Source organism: Bidens hawaiensis, unplaced genomic scaffold (genome assembly GCF_021521415.1).
Source record: "Bidens hawaiensis isolate Kalapana, Puna unplaced genomic scaffold, B.hawaiensis_p1.1 tig00001016_1, whole genome shotgun sequence".
Taxonomy (NCBI): Eukaryota; Viridiplantae; Streptophyta; class Magnoliopsida; order Asterales; family Asteraceae; genus Bidens; species Bidens hawaiensis.
Window position 1 is genome coordinate 285,185 of NW_027491059.1, and position 20,167 is coordinate 305,351.

A 20,167-nucleotide genomic window follows, 5' to 3' on the forward strand; every position below is an offset into this window, starting at 1 on the left:
TAGTTCCATTGTTTTAGAACTAACAACGCACGTTAAGCGAGTGTTCGGTTTTGTCGGTCCAAACTTTGTTATGAGATCAAGTTTGATCCAACATTTCGAAGTACTAAAGAAAATATTTAAAAATCAATTTGTAACTATTTTTAAAGAAATATACAAGTCTTGATGGCTAAAAAAAACATACTTGTGTGTCTTAAGCGAGTAAGAATCAGCTTGGTTTCCACATGTCCAAACACTAAAGAACTTGTATAATAATGTACAAATAAAAAAAATACTTTAAGTTTTACAACCAAAAGTTAACAATAAGGTCTTTAAACAAAAGTTCGGTTTTCGGTTCGGATCGTGTTTCGAGTTAAGACCGAGGTAAGATTCTACAAACCCATAACCATAGAATTTGTAAAAATGATTTTAGAAACTTAGATCTAACAATAAGTATGTTTAAACACTTATTTAACAAAACTAGTAACAAAATTCGGTTTACGGTTTAGAGCTATTTACGGTTAAACCGAAGCATAGACTCTTAAAAACCCATAACCATGGAACTTGTAAACATGACCAACAAACTAAAATAAGCAAGATTAATATGTATGAACAAGTTATATAGATGTATATATATCAAGGACACGAAGTCCTCCATGAAGCCTTGCCTTATGAGGTCCGAAACCCCACCGACCGGAATCGGAGAAGTAACTACCAAAGGTAAACAAGGGGTGTATATTATATATATGTTGCACAACCATAAACAAGTATTAATAAGGCTACATAAACTAATTAAGATGAAAGACTAAAAACCTTCAAGAACACTTAAGAAGATAACCTTGAATCTTTGATGTTTGAGAGAGTTTTTTTTTGGAGTTGTAGCAAGGGAAAATGAAGAGGAAATGTGGTGTATATAGAGGGTAATGTTGGTGGTCAAATATGGGTGTGAGACACAAGAGTTTTCATGCAAAATGGATCAAGGCAAAAACACAAAACAAAATAATAATAATAATAATAATAAAAATAAATAAATAAATAAAAATAAAGGTAGGATGTTTTCAAGACCCAACAAGTGTGAAACAATATTATAACATAAATCCATCATTTTGATTATAACATAAGCTTCGGTTTACAAATCGGGTCGGTTTACATAATAAACAAATACAAAAACGAATACAAACAAGACCCGAAATTGACGAATGTCACAATCTAGCTCTAGAACCATGTATACATGAGATTTGTTAATATATAAATTAATAAAATGAATTATTTGAAAGAAAAAAAAATACAAAATAAAAACATTAAATAAAAATGTTGTTTGTGTTTATAGTCCTATAATATTGGATATTACCTACTTATGACAATATTACAAATGTTTCATATAAAATATAAAGAGATTTTATCAACTTTGTAAAATTGAGATTCCAGACTTCTTATTGTTTTTACTATATTTTTCAATTCTTTTTATCTTTAATTTTGTGTCTTATTTAAAATAACAAATCTTATTAATTTTTATCATTTGGTAAATCCCGTGTAATACACGGGTTTAAAAGCTAGTTAGCTAATAATTAACAAAATTATTTATACCTAAATTTATTATTTTTTGCCAACTTTTTTTTCCGGCCTATAAATTTTCAAGTTTAAATGGAAAAATTGAAACTAAACCAAAACGAAAACCAAAAAACCGAAACCGAACAGTTTCAAAAAACTCAAAAACCAAAGTTTTGGTTTTCAGTTTGGTTTTAGTCCAAAATCGTACCAAACTGCACTACGCACACCCATATTGAAAAAAAAAAGCTTTTACACTATAAAATTCCCCACTTTCCGTTCATTTCTTTTCTTTTTTTCCTTTAAGTGAAACTCGAGAAGACGAGAACAGGTTGTGTATCATTTCCATACAAGGGACAATTTTCCAAAGCTTAATGCATACAAGCAATGCTTCTTAGCATTGTGATAAACCAATACTTGGTTGAATATCTTTCTAGTGACCGTCGGATGTCTCTAGGTTTATTTGGATAAAAAAATTTTAGTAAGATTAAATTCAACACGGTATGGTTTGAAACAAAATCTATATCGCAACGTAGGTAAACAAAAACACTCACAACTATATTAAAATAAGGAAAAAAAGAAAAAGAAAAGATTAATGGCATATTTAAGCATATATATGTCTAGTAAGTTGGGGTATTTGAACCGCCGGTATACCGGTTTATACCGTCGTACCGGTTTTAGCCCGAGGTAAATTTATCGTTCAAACTTTAGACCAAAGACTTTTAGGAGCCCATGTCTACCTCCGATTAAAAGTTTTAACCTGGCGACCTTTCCTATACCATCTGATTAATCATTTTTAACCTAACGATCTTTTTTATACCATCAAATCATGTACTTCTGAAATATTTTTTAGGTTAATTTTATATTTTTATTAAATTATAAAAATTAACTTGTCAACCCTATTGAACCGCCTGCCCGCCTGGTACAATTGGTGGTACCACTTTTGAGCCTAACTCAGTAAGGTTCAAATATCGATTTTCCGGACTTGTGCCATGTAGACATGTTTCATTATCTTGGGCTGTAGTTTGGGGCTAAAACGAGCCCAACTATTCCATTCAATTATTTACGGTTGTTTACATGGGCCGATCTCATTATTCCAAAATATTTTAATTAATTATTTTTCTTTGCATAGTCATTATCATCACAAATACACCATTTTCTTCGCTACCGGAAAACATAAAATAAAAAAAAAACATCAACTTACACATCGATTCTACCAATGTTAACATTTTCGTGACTCACCCCATAGGCCATAGTGTTTATTTATTTAATAAAACATGTTATTACAACTAACAAGTAACAACTAGAAACTCTGATCATATTTACATGGGTTGTCCGCTGAACTTAAAGGTTTGAAATGCTTTGATTTCTTGGTGCAAAACTACGTCCTTTTTGGTTTTTTCGGTTAGACATGCTTGAAAGTTATAACCATGTGGGGCTTAAGAACAAAGAAAAGAAATTTTTCAAGGTATTATTATCATTGCTTGTTGGCGAATTTGGAAGGCTCGGAACGCTATGATTTTTGAAGGGAAGGAGACGAAGATTGAAGATATTATTTGCGACATTAGGTCTTTAAATTACCTTTGGTTTAAACATAGATCTAGATGCAAATCGATTAGTTGGTCAGATTGGTGTAAATTTATTTTGATGTAGTTATTTCTCCTTGTTTTTTCTTGGCTTTCCTCCGGGTTGTGGAGGGTGCCGTGGCTCTGGCCTTGTTTATAGAAGTTCACAGTTCGAAAAAAAAAACCTACAAACTTTATTCTTTAAATCTACAAAGTGCAAGGCCCATAGCTCTAATACCTCTACAAGGAACCAGTAGCGAGGAAAAAACTTGGACACAGTTATTCTACATATTAGTAGCAGAAATATTTGATACATATGAATTACGACACAACATCGAAATTCTTATGTAGGATTTTGCAACGTCTGCCGAAACTTTTAACCATAAATTAAGTTGCCAAAGTGGTAGCTTCACAACCATCATGTACACATGCCAATACATCCCTATAGTCCCTTGAGATTGTGAAGCTGTCATAAACCTTTCCGTCTGCACTCTTCTTGTACTCGAACAAGAGTGAAGAGTGATTAAAAGCAGTCAGTTTCACAAATCCCCAATCGTGATCTTTATACAAGCTCCAAAATGTATTAATTGTAGTAAATTCTGACAAATGGCTCCATCCGCCACCAACCACAAAATGAATCGTCCCATTCACAGTACCAGAATAATGAGATATTTCTGAGTTCACACATTGATTCTACCATAAGGAAGATTAATTAGTTAGCATTCTTGGTCATTGAAAGTTAAAAGAAGGAAAAATAATATATACGTATGAGCATACTATACCTGATATATAGGGCAGGTTCGTTCGTAATTATGGACATGCCTGAAAAATGCAATGTCCGCTTTATATTTCTGCCATAGCTTTTGTAAGTGAGCTCGTCCCATCGACTCTTCAAAGGCACCCTCGTTGGCTAACCAATCGTTTGAAGAATAGCCAAGAACACGATGAGCGGAAAATATTAGCCATGGTTGCTTGTTTCTGTCTACTGATGCCAAACATTTCTCTATCCATGCATATTGTTCTGAACCTTCTCGCCAATTGTGCTCTGAATCGGCTATACAGAAGTGAAACATTCCATAATCCGTTGAGTACCAGAACTTGGCTCGGTTTTCTACTGGTACATAGTACATAGTCTCCGCGGGCACACCACACTCCCCACCCGAATCAGGAGTGTTATAGAAGGATCCCGAGTTGTGATAATCACGTTCATGATTGCCACTGCATGATAATAACATAAGTTGTTAATATAAATACATAAATATACAATTTAATGCTCAAACATACAAATTTTTTTATTGGATTAGTTGGTCTTACAAAAAAGAAAGTGGCTTTAGGTGGCTAACTAAATTTTAAGTGTTTTTAGGTAATTTGTTATATCAGATAGCGGATTATGACGACACATCAGCTAACTTTCCAAGTGGCAATCAATGTCTAATCGTCCAAAAATGGTGGTTTGCGTAATCCGCTATTGGAGATAGCGGATTCCATATGCCACAATTGGATTACTTAGGACTATCACTTGGAAAGTTAACTGATGTGTCGTCATAATCTGCTATCTGAGATAACAAATTACCTAAAAGCACTTAAAATTTAGTCAGTCACCTAAAACTACTTTTTATTATGTAAAACCACCTAATCCAACATAAAAACATCAAATATACAACTATATGAACCTCGCAATCATATATGGCTTTACTGATGAAATGGGTTCTACTTGTTTTGTGAATTGATCCCATTGTGATAAAAATCCATTTGCATATGGCAAATCTCCTATATGAAAAACTATATCATAGTTATCGAGGTCATTGATTAATTGGTCGGTAGTAATAAGGGATCCCGGTTGATAACTTGAATACTCGTTTGATCCATCACGTTCGACCTAAATACATGATTTCATAGAAGAATTATGTGAATAATATAAAGAATAACAAATTTTTTAACGTGATATTAGCGACTAGCGAGTACTACCTTTCTGAAGAGGTAGGTCCCAGCAGAGCCCAGTTGGACCCGTAAGACTCACCTTGAAGAGGGACGTTTGCGCAAGGACCAACTGGTTCCGCAGGACCCACCATGCTCAGAGATGAAGACCTTATGCGCAGTACGCCAGCTGTTCACGCAGGGAAAGCCTCCCAATGGTGAAGTACCCCGCCTGTCCCCGCAGCTGCGGATACAAGCCATCAGGGAAGGCTACCCGCACTAATAGCAAGGCTACACGCACAAGGCACTAACTCAATAATTCAGTGTCACCTGAAGGAATGAGCAAGGCGGGAATACTCCAGCCCAAATGAGCCAGTCCGTATGCTTCTGGAAGATCTTTTGTACTATACCTGCCAAGGTATGGACAAAATAGACAAGATCTGACCAAAGCAGCCCATGAACCAATCACAGGGTGACAGCTCACCGACAAACAGTACGAGGAGCATGCTCTAGTACTGTTTGTCACTATTAGCCGCTGCCTACTCACCAACCCTTGTCGTGGCACGCACATAGCCTGCAGTTGGTGGAAAAGGAATAGTACACAGCCGGCCCGGTCACTATCAGCCGCTACCTACACACCAACCAGCATGGCACGTGCGTAGCCCGTAGTTGGTAGAACAAGAATATTATACAGCTGGCTGTACCTGCTTGGAAACTTACCTTCGGCTATAAATACTCCAACACCTTGGAACGGTATGATCATCTGGTATTTTACCTTCACTAGCTATTTCTCTCAATATACACTTATATTCAGAGCAATCTAGTCTGATTCTCACGCCGGAGGGTGGTCACAAGGAGGAACCCCCCCTTTCTCAGTGACGAGCTCACGGTGTCTGTTTTGCAGGTCATCTGAAGAACATCCTTCTTTGCCGGACCTAACCCTCGTGGGAAACATTACTTAACCCCCAGATTATCCATAATCTACTCGGGGTCAATTAGTGTTTCTTCATTGGCGCCATCCGTGCATAAAAGCTAGAACTAATTCAGTTTTTTCAAAACTTCTGAAAAAATGGTTAACGTTACTCCGGTCCCAAGGCCAGTAAGTGACTAAGAAACCCCGGTAACCACAACCCCAGCTACTGGGGGGAACACCGGCGGTTACACAAATTTTACGAACACTACCCCGGTTACCCAAGCCGGGGCAAGTGCAGTAAACAATATTTCACTGGGGTTCACTGATGCCCAGTTGGAGAAACAGACGAGGCTCCCTCGCCAAACACTCGATCAAGTTAAGGCGTGGGCCGAAGCACGTCAGAAGGAATTCCAAGCTGAGTTGGATGAACGCTTGCGTTCACTCCAACAGGCTGACGAATTCGGGAGCACTCGACAACAGCTCAACATGAACAATGAGTGCGAGTACTCGGACGATGATCGGGAGGAATCCGACACTGACGCGAACCCTCGCCATAGGGCGAAAGGGAAGAGTAAAGAAACGGGCTTCCAACCAAGAAGGAATTTTGGAGAAACCTTCAAACCAAGGAACGCGGGGGGAAACCCACGCGACTTCTACAAAACCTTTAGACCAACTGCTGCAAATGCGGGAACATCCAAGTTTGCAAGGGACATTGCGGAAGCAATCGCCCCGAGAAGTGCCAAACAGATGTCCAACATCGGCACTTATGATGGTCTATCCGACCCAGACGATCACTTGAACAGATTCATAGCGGGGGCAACCGTCAGTAACTGGAGCGGCTAGGGCGTGGTTTGATCGTTTACTGGTCCACCACATCTATGATTGGGCGGACTTTCAACACAAGTTCAGCCAACACTTCAGTCAACAGAGGAAATATACTGAAGAGCAGTGGACGATCCTCAACTGCGTGAGAGAGGAAGATGAATCTTTACTAGACTTCATCACTCGCTTCAACTCCAAGAAGCTGAGTCTGGGCAACATAAGTGAAGATCTTGTTCGCGCCGCTTTCATCCAGGGCGCCGAATACCCAGAGCTTATCCGCACGTTGACGGGTAAGGACGGCATGCCATCCACATGGGATGCCATCATGACGGCGGCCAAGCGCTTTGCCGAGACGGAGAAGCAACTGGGTAGGGATCTTCCCCAGAGTACACATCTCTACACGCAGAGGACCAGAGAAAACAATGTTCGGATCGCCCGGCAGAACAAAAAGAGGAAGCTAGGTATTTGGCAGTCAAGGGTAAACTTTGACACCTCATCCAGCTCTCGCCCTCTTGTTGGCGGAAGGGATAACACGCACCCTTCAAGCCGAAAACACCGGTGGACACCACTCACCAAAAGCGTCACGGAGATATTTGCCACCGAAAAACTCCCATGGCAAAAAGCTACAATGATCCGGCAACGACCTAATGCGGATCAGAGCAAATCCTGTGACTTCCACGGGACAAAGGGTCACAGTACAGAGGAGTGTACATCCTTGAAGGATATTGTTGAAACATTCGTCAAGGATGGAAGACTTGCATACCTTGTGGCATCAATCAAGAATGGAGGAAGGAATGATAACCGGTATAAAGGCAATGGACGAAAGCCCGTTGACATCAGCATCCACATGGTTCATGGCAACATCAGAGGAAGAAAAAGGCGAACGACAGAACCATGCGAATGGAAGGAAGCTGAGGTGCGCTTCCCGCGAGTGCCAAGAGGACCCAGCAAGGAAGGCCCTATCGTCATCAAAAGCCAGCTGGGGCATTACATAACTTCCCGCACTCTTGCTGACAACGGCGCCTCGTCAACGGTTATGTACAGGCAGTTCTTCGACAAGCTAGACGACGAAGACAAAGAACGCCTGGAAACGGTTTACGCCTCAATGGAAGGGTTCGACGGCAGCACAAACACCCCCTTGGGTATCCTATCTTTCCCCGTCATTCTCACGGACGGGAAATACTCCCGCACAGAAGACGTGGACTTCGTCGTAATGAGGAAGCCACATCACACATATGACATTCTCTTCGGGAGAGACGGGATGGCAAGATTCAACGCCGTGGTATCTTCAGTCCACAGCATGATGGGATGGCCAACTGCTGAGGGTGTAGCGATGATCACCGGTATCCCCCAGGTATGCATCGCATCCGTCTCATCTAAACCCAAACCAAAGATGGCTAAACCAACTATTACCGAACCAGAAAAATGGGCCCTCAATGGCAAATACCCTGACCAGGCTGTTACAATTGGCCCAACAATCGCTGATCCTACGCGCACCTTACTCAAACGCTTACTACAGAGAAACGCTGACATCTTCGCGTGGACACCAGCTGACATGACTGGTGTACCTCGAAGTAAAGCAGAGCATAAGCTCAAGTGTGACCCGGCTTTTACGCCAGTCATACAAAAGCGCAGAGTAATGGGGGCGGAACAGGCTAACGCGTGTAGAACCCAAGTCAAGGAACTCCTTGACGCGGGCATCGTACGCGTTAGTAGATATCAAACATGGGTTGCAAATCCCGTTATGGTACCGAAGGCTAACAAACAATGGCGCATGTCTATAGATTTCAAAGATTTAAACAAAGCATGCCCCAAAGATTGTTACTCGTTACCCGAAATTGACCTCAAAATGGATTCATTAGCACCGTTTCGCCTTAAATGCTTCCTTGACGCATATAAGGGGTACCATCAAATCCACATGGCTGTAGATGATCAGGACAAAACCGCATTTCGGACGTCCGATGGCACATTTTGTTATCAAATGATGCCATTCGGACTTAAGAATGCAGGGTCCACATACCAACGCCTGATGGACAAAGAGTTTCATGCCCAAATTGGGAGAAACTTGGAAGTCTACATGGATGATTTGGTCATCAAAAGCCTTGAGCCAGAAGCGATATTGAAAGACATCGAAGAAACTTTCAACACGCTCAGAAAGATAAACACGAAGCTCAACCCGAGCAAGTGTTCCTTTGGGATAGAAGAAGGGAAGTTCTTGGGAGTCATTGTTACTAAAGATGGCTTCAGAGCGAACCCTGAAAAGGTCGAAGCCATTATCAAAATGGAATCACCTACTACCATCAAGCAAGACAAGACACTGAATGGACGCCTAGTCGCACTTAACCGTTTTTTGTCAAACCATGCGGATAGGTCGTTCCCATTCGTGTCAACATTGAGAAACTGTTTAAAGAAAACGCACTTCCGCTGGACACCAGAAGCGGAAGCAGCTTTTCAGGAAATTCGGTCACGCTTGATCGAACTCCCAACGCTCACAGCACCAGAAGCAGGGGATGAATTAATCATATATCTTTCTGCCACAGATAGAGCAACCGGGGCAATCCTGCTAGTAGAGCGGAAAGGTATCCAGATGCCTATTTACTAAGTTAGCCGTGTCCTAACAGACGTAGAAACCCGGTACTCCACTCTGGAAAATTAGTCTTAGCACTTGTACAAGCTTCACGCAGACTAAGACGATATTTCCAGGGTCACCCAATCACCATTCTCACCAACTTCAAACTCGCAAACGTTCTAGGCAAACCCGAATTATCGGGATGTCTAGCCAAATGGGCAATTGAGTTGGGGGAATATGCGATAAAGTACAAGCCAATACCAGCTATGAAAGGCCAGGTCCTGGCCGACTTTATTGCAGAAGTCCCCGCTTCGCGGGAGAAAGAGTGCCAGGAGGAGGCTCAACCCTCCCCAGCACAGGACATCAATGATGTCTGGCGACTCTACACTGATGGAGCAGCCAGCAACGAGGGTTCAGGCGCAGGGTTGAAATTAACCAACCCAGCAGGCCAAGAATACACTTACGCTATTCGACTGGATTTTCCAAGTACGAATAACGAAGCCGAGTATGAAGCATTCTTGGCAGGGCTGAGAATTGCGCGTAAAATGACAGTGAAAAACTTGGAAGCCCACGTGGATTCCATGTTAGTAGCCAACCAGATAAACGGAACGTACACGGCCGTGAACGACACAATGGCCCTGTACCTCGCACAAGCAAAAACCCTTATGCGCGATTTTAATGATTGTAAAGTCATACACGTCAAGCGTAGCGAAAACAAATCTGCGGATGCGTTAAGCAAGCTTGCATCATTAGCCTTCACCCATTTGGGAAAGGACATCCGCATTGAACTCCTTGAAGCACCATCAGTCCCGCACAAGGAAATTTGTGTCATCCAAACCGGTACAGAAACGTGGATGACACCAATAATAAATTACCTTGCAGCGGGTATACTACCAGAGTTAAAAACACAGGCAAGAAAAATACGTTGTAAAACATTAAACTATCAACTCATCAATGACATACTTTACAGACGTAACTTTCTTGGCCTATTCTTAAGATGCGTGGGCAACCAAGATGCTGACTACCTCCTAAGGGAAGTACACGAAGGCATCTGTGGAGTACACGCAGGTCCACGCGCTGTTGTAGCTAAGCAAAACAACGCGGGATACTTTTGGCCGGGGATGCATACGGATGCGCTGGCATACATCAAAAAGTGTAGATCTTGCCAGCTCTACGCACCCAACACACATCGCCCGAAGAATGAACTTGTTCCAGTCACCTCTTCATGGCCATTTCAGAAGTGGGCCATCGATGTGACAGGCCCATTTCCTACAGCAGCAGGAAACGTTCAGTTCCTAGTGGTAGCCATCGACTACTTCACCAAGTGGATAGAAGCAAAACCCTTAGCCCAAACAACCGAAAAACATATTAAAAAATTTATTTGGGAATTTATTATTTGTCGTTTTGGACTTCCACAGACTTTGGTGAGTGATAACGGCACCAACTTTGCTGACAAGAAGCTACAAAAGTGGCTAGAAGAACTTCAAATCACCCACACCTTTACCTCAGTGGTACACCCGCAAGGTAACGGTGAGGTGGAAAGAGCAAATAAAAGCATCATCGAAGGCATAAAGAAAAGACTCCTGGAACACAGATCCGGCTGGGTAGACGAAGTTCCACACGTCCTTTGGGCAAACAGAACGCTGAAAAAGGCCAGTACGGGAGAAACCCCGTTCAGCCTCACTTATGGCACTGAAGCCATGGTCCCAGTCGAAATTGGTTTGCCCTAACCAAGGGTCTTGATTCAGCCAGAGGACAATGATGCGGAAAGACGGTTAGACCTTATGCTAACCGAGGAACACAGAGACTTAGCCGCAGCGCGTGAAGAAAACTACAAGCGACAAATGCAAAAGTACTACAACACGCGGGTAAAACTCTGCAACTTCAATGTAGGAGACTACATATTGCGTAACAACGAGGCTTCAAACCAAGAGCGCCCAGAAAAACTGGCACCGGTCTGGGAAGGACCGTACATTATCAAAGAAGTTTTGGGAAAAGGCGCATACCGGCTCGAAAGGCTCGATGGCACTCCTATCCCAAGAACATGGAACGGAGCTCAATTACGCAAATGTTACATGTAGATCAATTCCAAACTTGTAAAGAAAAGGCCTATAGCCACTTCTAATGGAAATGATTCTCCTTTCACATTGTGTTGATAGCCTTACCTTTATACTTATGAACTTCCCACGCTGATATGCCGGTATTCACCGCATAAATATGGGAAGAAGTAAGTCGTTGCGTGTGGAAGGCGGCAAAACCCGCATAAACACATAAAACGGTAAAAATTTCTAAGGAAAACCTTCACGCATGTCAGCTATATGTGAAGTTTGGTCATCCCAATAAATGAAAGTGACGGTCCTACCCGCACAATCATGATAGAGGAAACTGAACATTGACCTATTGGCAACCGCGCGTCGAAAGGTTAACTTATTCAAAACACTTAGAAAATTTCAAAGAAAAAGATGAGGAAAACTTCCACGCAGGTCAGATATAGGTAAAGTTTAGCCATCCTACAAAGTGAAAGTGACGGTCTTATCCGCACAATCACGAAAGAGGAAGCAAAACTTTAACTTATTATCTGCCACGTTGAGAAGTTAACTTATCTAAATACAAAAGAAATTGCTAAGTTAAAACAAAATATGAGCGAAATAAACAAGGCAAGGCATTAACAAATAATTTTTATTCCATCAACATTCAAACATTACAAGAATTGCTGGTACATACCCGCATACAAGATTAGAAGTCTACAAACATAAAAATCTACTCTAATGGTGGAAAGGGATCTAAAGTATCAAGCTTCAGGACCACTCCCACTTGGACCCGCACCATCAGTAGAATGTGGCGGTTCAAGGAAAGCTTTGAGCATAGCTAGCCCATCATCAGCAGCAGCAATCTCGTTTACCTTCTCCACCACCGGATGCGGGAAGGCGGCATACTGATTCACTGCTTGGTCATACGCAGCTTCAGTATCCACATTGTAAAGAGGGAAGTTGGAAGGCGGAATGCCTTGTTCAACAAACCCTAGACCAAGCAAGAAGCCAGCATTTTCCCCATCCTCATGAGAAGCGTTGAGGGCTGCGCTCATCGCATCGTCATATGATGTGTTCGTGAACACCCGATGCACAACCTAAAAAACAGAAGTATATCAAAAACTCTTCAGTGTAAGGAAAAGCGTAAAGAAATTGTGAAACTGCCCATATCTGCGACAACGCTTCTCGAAGAAGCCATTCCTTGGTAACCAGAGCCTCCTGGAGGGCAGCTTGAGCTTCATTACGGGCGCGTTCGGCTTTGTTCTTTGTAAGGTTGGCAAGCAACACATCTTTGGCTGCAGCCTCTTCGACGCCCTTTAGCTTACGCTCAGTGTGGTCAAGCACCCCCCTCTGGTCCAAGATCTCTTGGAGCTTCTTGGCATCTTCCATGGCCAAGGCATCATGAGCCTGCTGGAGCCTCTCTAATATGGCTTTAAGTTCCTCATTCTCGATGCGTAGAGGCTCAGCAGAAGCTTCAGCCTTGGTGGCCCTCTCGGTTGCGTTCCGTGCAGTTTCCTTAGCCAACCGAAGCTGTTCATTAACAGCTTGGGCGGCCTTGGAACGGGCCTCGAGACGAGCCTGAACGTCAACCTCAAGGGCCTTGAAGGCCTTCTCCTTTTCCGCAGCAACGGCGGCAAGCTTCGCATTCTCCTCCCGGATAGCCCGCGCCTGAGCCACTTCAAGGCTACGCGCCGTCTTTAACTTGTCGTTTTCACGACAAAGTAGCACGACGCGCGGCTGCATCCGAGCGAGGAGGATTCGGAGCTCGTTGGACAGCCTACCTTCCTGGTAGCTGGCCATGGCCTCCCCCAGCGCACCACTTGGGGCGGCGTGACGCGCCCATTCGACGCAATCCTCAGCAGTCCGGAGGGTCGTTCCCCGGCGGATCTTCCACCGAGGAGCGTACACCTCGTTGGAATCACGAACTGCAATAAAACAAAAAACAGTTAAGAGAGAGAAATGATGAAAGGGATATAGGCCAAAATAACCCTACGCACCTGTAGGGTCGACAACAGGCCGATAGCCACCAAACCCATCACCTGAACCTAAGGGATATCCATCCAAAAGGTCAAGGAGACGGGAAGGAGGCAAGGATTGGCTAGACGCCCCAACCCCAAACGTACCTGAAGGACGGGCCGTAGTCGCAGGCGCCGGAGGAGGCATGGTGGAGGCTGCCGCGGTGGAAACCAACGGAGGTGAACTCACCGGAGGTGAACTCACAACCATGGCCGCGGCTGCGGAAGAACCCGCAAGAGAAATCACCGCCGGCTCAGTGATGGATTCTGTGAAAATGGCACTGACGGCCGGCGGGGATAATGTTACAGCTGGAACAGTTGGCTCAACGGGATGAGCAACTGAACCAGTACTGCAAGCAGACGTAGCCGCCTGGGTCATCGCCTCGGGTAGGTTGACCAAACCTACCTTCATGGGTCCAGAGCTGCTCCCTCCCGCTCCACTCTGGAATGCCGTAGCATCCACGCCTGCACGAAGACAAGATATATAAGTATAATAGCGGAAAGATGTGAAGTTAAAGTTATGTACACTTACGGGTCTTTTTGAGCTTGAAGGTGCGAACATGCGGGGACGAACCCGATGGAGCCGGCCTCTTCGTAATGGTCACCGTCGTCATCCTGGGCTGCTCGGAGGTGACAGCCGTTTCAACCTCCGGAGCAGTGGTCTCAACACCACCTGGGTTCCCCGCCGCCTCCTCACTCTCGGTCTCCGACTCAGACCGGTTTACCTGGTCGGCGGTGGAGGCTACCTTCGCCTTGCCCTTCCCGCCAGCAGCCTTCTTCTTCCGCGCAAGAAAAGAACCATCTGCGGATTCCTCATCAGAAGATGACAAGATTAGAGGAATTCCGGCAGAGGTTTCAGCATTCAGAGGGCGAGGGTTAAATAGTCTTTTACCTGGCCGCGTGGCGCTCAGTATTTCGTGGCCTGGCGGGTAGGCCTCCACAAACCGATCCGCAGTTTGCGCAAGGATGGGCAACTCGTTCTCGTCAAGAGCGCGAGTACCCAACCGAGCGGGACCGTCAGCTTCCCGCGGATGCAGGAGGGACTGCAAGTCATTTCCCTCTGAAATAAAAAGAAAAACAGTTAGAAAAAACCTTAAATCAACAAAGAAGACGGAGCATACCGTAAGGGATAAAGTTCAAACCGTATTCAAGTACGATGGGAATCTGTGGCGCATCCGCCCCAGCATCCTTCCACACCCTGCTCATACCGAGCATCACCATCCCGGATCCGGAAAGCGGTAAACCGGAGTCTGGATCCGGGAAATCTTGGAGAACCATTCCGCCTCCTGGTAGTTGGAGGCGTGAAGGCTGGGGAGAGCTCTCCCGTTCTTAAATGTCATCGCTATAGGGATGACACGGGCAGAGATGTAAAAGAACTCCCGCTTCCAAGACCGAAGACTGCGCTCGGTAGCGCAGATCTTCAAACCCTTGATCCGGGTGACCAGGGTGTACCAGCCTTGGATGTACCTCCAGGAGTAGAAGGTCATCAGGCGGTCGACGTGGGGATCCACACCAAGAATGAGGCACACCCACTCAAAATGGCGGATCTTGGCGATCGCCATTGGGTGTACCTCCGTCAGGTGCACACCGTGTCTATCCAGAACACGGTATACAAACTTCGTCAATAGGAACCTAAGATTCCCGTAGACGAAGAAGGCGGCATATACCCCTATTTTGCCCTTGGGGGCATCGTACACCGTCTGGTGTGGCTCCGGAAACTCAGGCTCGAACGGCTCGAGCATGAACTTCCGGACGATGTACCGGTAAAGCTCGATGGGAAGAGCACACGGGCGTTCGCCAACAGTGCTCTTATCGTCCTTATCGGACGTAGACGTCGGGTTCTCGACATACAAGTCAGACTCCTCGACGATAGCTTCTGGATCATGAGTAGACGACATGTTTTGGAGGTAAAGAACGATTTCAGGAGAATGCTCGACAGAAAGAGTATTCGCCGGAAATCGCTTAGAAGGAGAAGAGAGAAGTGAAAGTGTGGATTACCAAGGACCCTCTCCCCCTTTATATACTCATCGCAATGAATGCGATGAATTTAATGCGGAGGAGAGAGAAAAGAGCTGGTGCAATGAAACTATGACACGTGGAAAAAGCAAGCTGGCAACAGCTGTTGACGGGACGCGCGCTGTAAAATCCGCACCCACGCGCCCAAAAAATTGCCCCCACGCGCCTGAAAAAGCGTCTGGAATGACCATGTACTGTCACGTCGCCATAACTTCCTGCACGTCCTGAAACTGTCAGAAGAAACCGTCAGACGTTTCAACAGTTTGGACTGTTCTTATCCTTTCACCAACTCTTCGAATTTCAAAAAGATTCAAAAAGATTCAAAAGTAAGCGGGACTATACCCCTTACCTTGGCAACCAAGTAACTATAAGACAGGTGCGAGTACAGTGTCAAGGCAAAACCCTTCACATACTTAGCACCCGCAGGGTATTGAAGCCAGGAATACATTGGAAGTAAAGTAACTATAAGACGAGTGCGGGTACAGTGTCAAGGCGAAACCCTTCACATACCTAGCACTCCGCAGGGAATTGAAACCAAGAAGGATCTTCTGGGCCATGCTTGCGGAAACGGGAATAACATCCCCGCATAGCGGGAACGTCGAGAACTAGATTGTTTGAAGCTCCAAGATGGAATTGGTTGTTTTAACATAATTGATCACTATGTTCAAAACTACCAAAACCTCATGGAGAATCTACACAAGTGGAACTCAACGCTCCTGACTTGCGAGGAGATTACACACCTACCCGCATCATACCCAAAGATCAAGCAGAAAAGTCGGGAATTTCTGCTTGACATTAGAGAAACCGCGGGAAGAATCCCCACGGACAACCTTAAAACTAAATCCTTTTCAAAACCCCTTGATTAAGTCCAAAGTTCACCTCACTTATTAACAATTCATGAGAAGAACATTGGACTGGGGGGACTTGAAGAGGTAAGTCCCAGCAGAGCCCAGTTGGACCCGCAAGACTCACCTTGAAGAGGGACGTTTGCGCAAGGACCAACTGGTTCCGCAGGACCCACCATGCTCAGAGATGAAGACCTTACGCGCAGTACGCCATCTGTTCACGCAGGGAAAGCCTCCCAATGGTGAAGTACCCCGCCTGTCCCCGCAGCTGCGGATACAAGCCATCAGGGAAGGCTACCCACACTAATAGCAAGGCTACACGCACAAGGCACTAACTCAATAATTCAGTGTCACCTGAAGGAATGAGCAAGGCGGGAATACTCCCGCCCAAATGAGCCAGTCCGTATGCTTCTGGAAGATCTTTTGTACTATACCTGCCAAGGTATGGACAAAATAGACAAGATCTAACCAAAGCAGCCCATGAACCAATCACAGGGTGACAGCTCACCGACAAACAGTACGAGGAGCATGCTCTAGTACTGTTTCTCACTATTAGCCGCTGCCTACTCACCAACCCTTGTCGTGGCACGCACATAGCCTGCAGTTGGTGGAAAAGGAATAGTACACAGCCGGCCTGGTCACTATCAGCCGCTGCCTACCCACCAACCAGCATGGCACGTGCGTAGCCCGTAGTTGGTAGAACAGGAATATTATACAGCTGGCTGTACCTGCTTGGAAACCTACCTTCGGCTATAAATACTCCAACACCTTGGAACGGTATGATCATCTGGTATTTTACCTTCACTAGTTATTTCTCTCAATATACACTTATATTCAGAGCAATCTAGTCTGATTCTCACGCCGGAGGGTGGTCACAAGGAGGAACCCCCCCTTCTCAGTGACGAGCTCACGGTGTCTGTTTTGCAGGTCATCTGAAGAACATCCTTCTTTGCCGGACCTAACCCTCGTGGGAAACATTACTTAACCTCCAGATTATCCATAATCTACTCGGGGTCGATTAGTGTTTCTTCACTTTCCCATGTCCCCAAATATTATAACACGTTGTAGCGAGTCTTGTCCCGGATATGGGGATGATTTGAATGAATATGTTTTACTCCAAACAGTTGATCCATTTTTCAGTATATGTCCCATTCTATATTCATATCTGGAAAAATATTTCATAAAATAATATGAATAAAAATAAAAATAAAATAAAATAAAAGAAATTGTAATCACAAAGACCACACATGACTTACATGGTGTTGGGCCACAAATCCTTTAAGAAACTAGTGTGGATAAAACCAGGATCACGCCATCCAACCGTGCGAGCAGGGGCGCCTGTCGGGCAAACATAGGTTATTTTATGTCACTATTGTTATGTCACTATTGTTGTATCGTTAAACAATTGGGGAAATTTATCAAAATAGACACGTGTGATCAATATTTAACAAAATTGACACGTGTGATCAATAGTTAACAAAATTTACACGTGTGATCAAGATTTTACGCACGCTCATTCGAGTTAAAGATAAGACACCCATACCACACATGCTGCCACGTTTAAAGGTTAATGTTCCTGCGGGAGAAATCTTTTTGATGTGGTTCTTCCAACCCCATTCGACAAGCGGAGTCGCTTCATCGATGTTGTAGCCGCTGGTCCATGTTACCGTCATCTACACAATAGCACCACGTAACACATATTAACATCTCATAAATTTAAAAAGTTAAAAAAATGACTGAAAAAATGTACCTCATCCCAAGCCTTTCCATGAGCAAGCCGCGGGTATAGAGGGGCTTTAGGATTCGCAAATGATATAGGGTCCGAAACAGCCACCAATTTTGGCTGTAATTCCATGAACAAAATCAGTGCCATAAACAATTTCAAATGTTTATTTTAAATTTACAAAATCACAATTTTACATTTTCCAAACCACCCGTAAACAACGCGAACGAGAAATCTGCACGTTGGTTAATAATCTGAAAGCTCAATGTTGCCTTTCCAGTGTTAACATAATCAGCAGTAGAGTGGTTTGCAAATTTGTACTGTTACAAAACATATTTCATGTTACTACTCAATATTAAATATAACACAACATATAAATTGCCCATTATTATTATACCTTTATTGGGGCAGTGCATATGTATAGAGCTTCTGGCCAGTTACCGGACTCAGAATAACAATCTGATGCACTGTAAAAAAAATTTAGTATTTGATAGAAAATTAGAAAACAATGAATAAGATGCAAGTATTTTAACAAGGATAAAAAAAAATTGTTACTTGAACTTTGCTGGTGAAAAAACTCCAACCCAATCACATTAGTTGGTTCAGGGTACTCAAAGTTCACATTGACCCATTCAGTATCCTCACCCTATCATCATCATCATCATTCATATTATCATATCAAAAGTATATATACTTATAGAAAAACGGGGTCAGCTATACACACGCTGTCTGACAAATAATCCCACACCGTTTAAACGACCATCCGATAGAGGTTAAATGACCGTTTTGACAAAAAAAAAATAAAGTTTGACCGTCTATGGTCAGAACGACCGTTCAAATATTGTCGCGGAGGTTGGTCTTAAAACGAAGTGATATAGCTCACCAAAATATTGTCCCGGAGGTTGGTCTTAAAACGAAGTGATATAGCTCACCAAAACATTAACGCACACAATGAATTTGGATTAAATAAACTCTCAATCTTATTAACCAGAAAAAATATAACTCTAAAACTGAATACAAACTCATAAACCATAATCACAACTCTGATTAGGGATATAGACCATGACTCGGTACAATTAGAAAAAGTTTCGAATTCCGAAATAGATAATAAATAAAACCCGCATGCTTGTCTACTAATCTAATTAGCTATTATTAATTAAATACAACTGATTTACCTTGGACCCTAGAAGGAAAGGGGTAGCATGAATGGAAGCTGATTTATGGAGAGCAATAACAGCTTTATGAATAGCGATTTTAGCGAGCGGTTGTTCACCAACGGGAACGTGAGGTTGGTGCTCCAAACCATCGTTTACGAGACGAGAGTAAAACAAACCATGACCGCTAACTGTGTAAACGAAAGTAGCCGTGACCAAAAACAAGAAAAGTGAAATTAGATTGTTCATAGTAGGCATTTAAGCTAATAACACCTTTTGTGTATGTTTCTAAAGAGAAGACTGTCTAGGGTTTTTATAGATGACTTTATGTATTTTTCATCGTGCTAAATTAGAAATAAAATAGGATTGAAGGAAACAAAAAAAAAAACTAATAAAATTTTGATTCAACGATCACGTGGTTCATGCGAAGTACAAACATGGGGTTGTCTGCAGTTTGGGCCATAAGTATTAAGGAACAAATATATCATTTTGTTTGAATATTATGGCAATTTGTTAGAAACCAATTATTTAATAAAGAAATTATTAAACATTTAGAAGTTAAGATTTAGGTTTTGTAACCTTTAATCGAGTAAGTAATAATTTTCATAGCTAAACTTAAAATATCATATAATAAAGTAGTGACATGTAAACGTGCAACAAGTTGCGTCGCAGTCCTCTTTTAAATAGAAAATCCAATTCTATTAATAACGAAGATTTGGGTTTTAGAAGCTAAAAAATTACTATTCACAACATGCTGAATCCTGGTTAAAAAACTTACAGCCTCTAGGGCCATGTGTTATGGCTTTATATTCTGTACGGACACCACCCCCTTATGTTAGGATGCTTTGGCGATTGCCATTTATATTAAAAATCGTTCATAATTTGGAAGAGAAGTTTGACATATCCCCTCACAAGAGAACAATGTTAGATTCCCTCATATTTAAGATTTCTTTATCGTCATCCCCATCGAAAGATTTTTTTTTTTGGGTTGTTTAGACCTTGTTGGATAAATCTTGTGCTAAAAATAAACACGGTTTTATTTACTTTGTTTTTGATACATTTTGGTTTCTTGCC

The 20,167-nt window shown here is 43.0% G+C and overlaps 2 protein-coding genes across 2 annotated transcripts; both read right to left on the reverse strand.

The window, feature by feature from the left end:
- Positions 1–3,431: 3,431 nt before the first annotated feature.
- LOC143550618 (putative inactive purple acid phosphatase 27) lies at positions 3,432–18,325 on the reverse strand. Its single transcript, XM_077041240.1, has 9 exons — positions 18,311–18,325; positions 18,137–18,259; positions 17,967–18,059; positions 17,760–17,889; positions 17,473–17,554; positions 17,276–17,381; positions 4,763–4,968; positions 3,872–4,307; positions 3,432–3,782 (listed from the first exon to the last, which is right to left on the reverse strand). Exons 1-9 carry the CDS (start codon positions 18,323–18,325, stop codon positions 3,477–3,479), a joined length of 1,497 nt encoding a protein of 498 aa, XP_076897355.1. The 3' UTR covers positions 3,432–3,476.
- Positions 17,255–19,351, reverse strand: LOC143550630 (uncharacterized). Its single transcript, XM_077041249.1, has 8 exons — positions 19,115–19,351; positions 18,495–18,585; positions 18,337–18,406; positions 18,137–18,259; positions 17,967–18,059; positions 17,760–17,889; positions 17,473–17,554; positions 17,255–17,381 (listed from the first exon to the last, which is right to left on the reverse strand). Exons 1-3 carry the CDS (start codon positions 19,349–19,351, stop codon positions 18,339–18,341), a joined length of 396 nt encoding a protein of 131 aa, XP_076897364.1. The 3' UTR covers positions 17,255–17,381; positions 17,473–17,554; positions 17,760–17,889; positions 17,967–18,059; positions 18,137–18,259; positions 18,337–18,338.
- Between the last annotated feature and the right edge of the window lie 816 nt (positions 19,352–20,167).

What these genes read in the sequence shown, in the direction of transcription:
- LOC143550618 (XM_077041240.1), bottom strand. An exon ending in ATGGAAAGGCTTGGGATGAG is followed by an intron (nt 17,890 to 17,966) that starts GTACATTTTTTC and finishes GCTATTGTGTAG; the next exon opens with ATGACGGTAACATGGACCAG. An exon ending in GAACCTGCCCTATATATCAG is followed by an intron (nt 3,783 to 3,871) that starts GTATAGTATGCT and finishes TCCTTATGGTAG; the next exon opens with AATCAATGTGTGAACTCAGA.
- LOC143550630 (XM_077041249.1), bottom strand. Translation starts at nt 19,351, where the DNA reads ATGCCTACTATGAACAATCTAATTTCACTTTTCTTGTTTTTGGTCACG. An exon ending in CTTTCCTTCTAGGGTCCAAG is followed by an intron (nt 18,586 to 19,114) that starts GTAAATCAGTTG and finishes TGATGATGATAG; the next exon opens with GGTGAGGATACTGAATGGGT. An exon ending in TTTTCACCAGCAAAGTTCAA is followed by an intron (nt 18,407 to 18,494) that starts GTAACAATTTTT and finishes TTTTTTTTACAG; the next exon opens with TGCATCAGATTGTTATTCTG.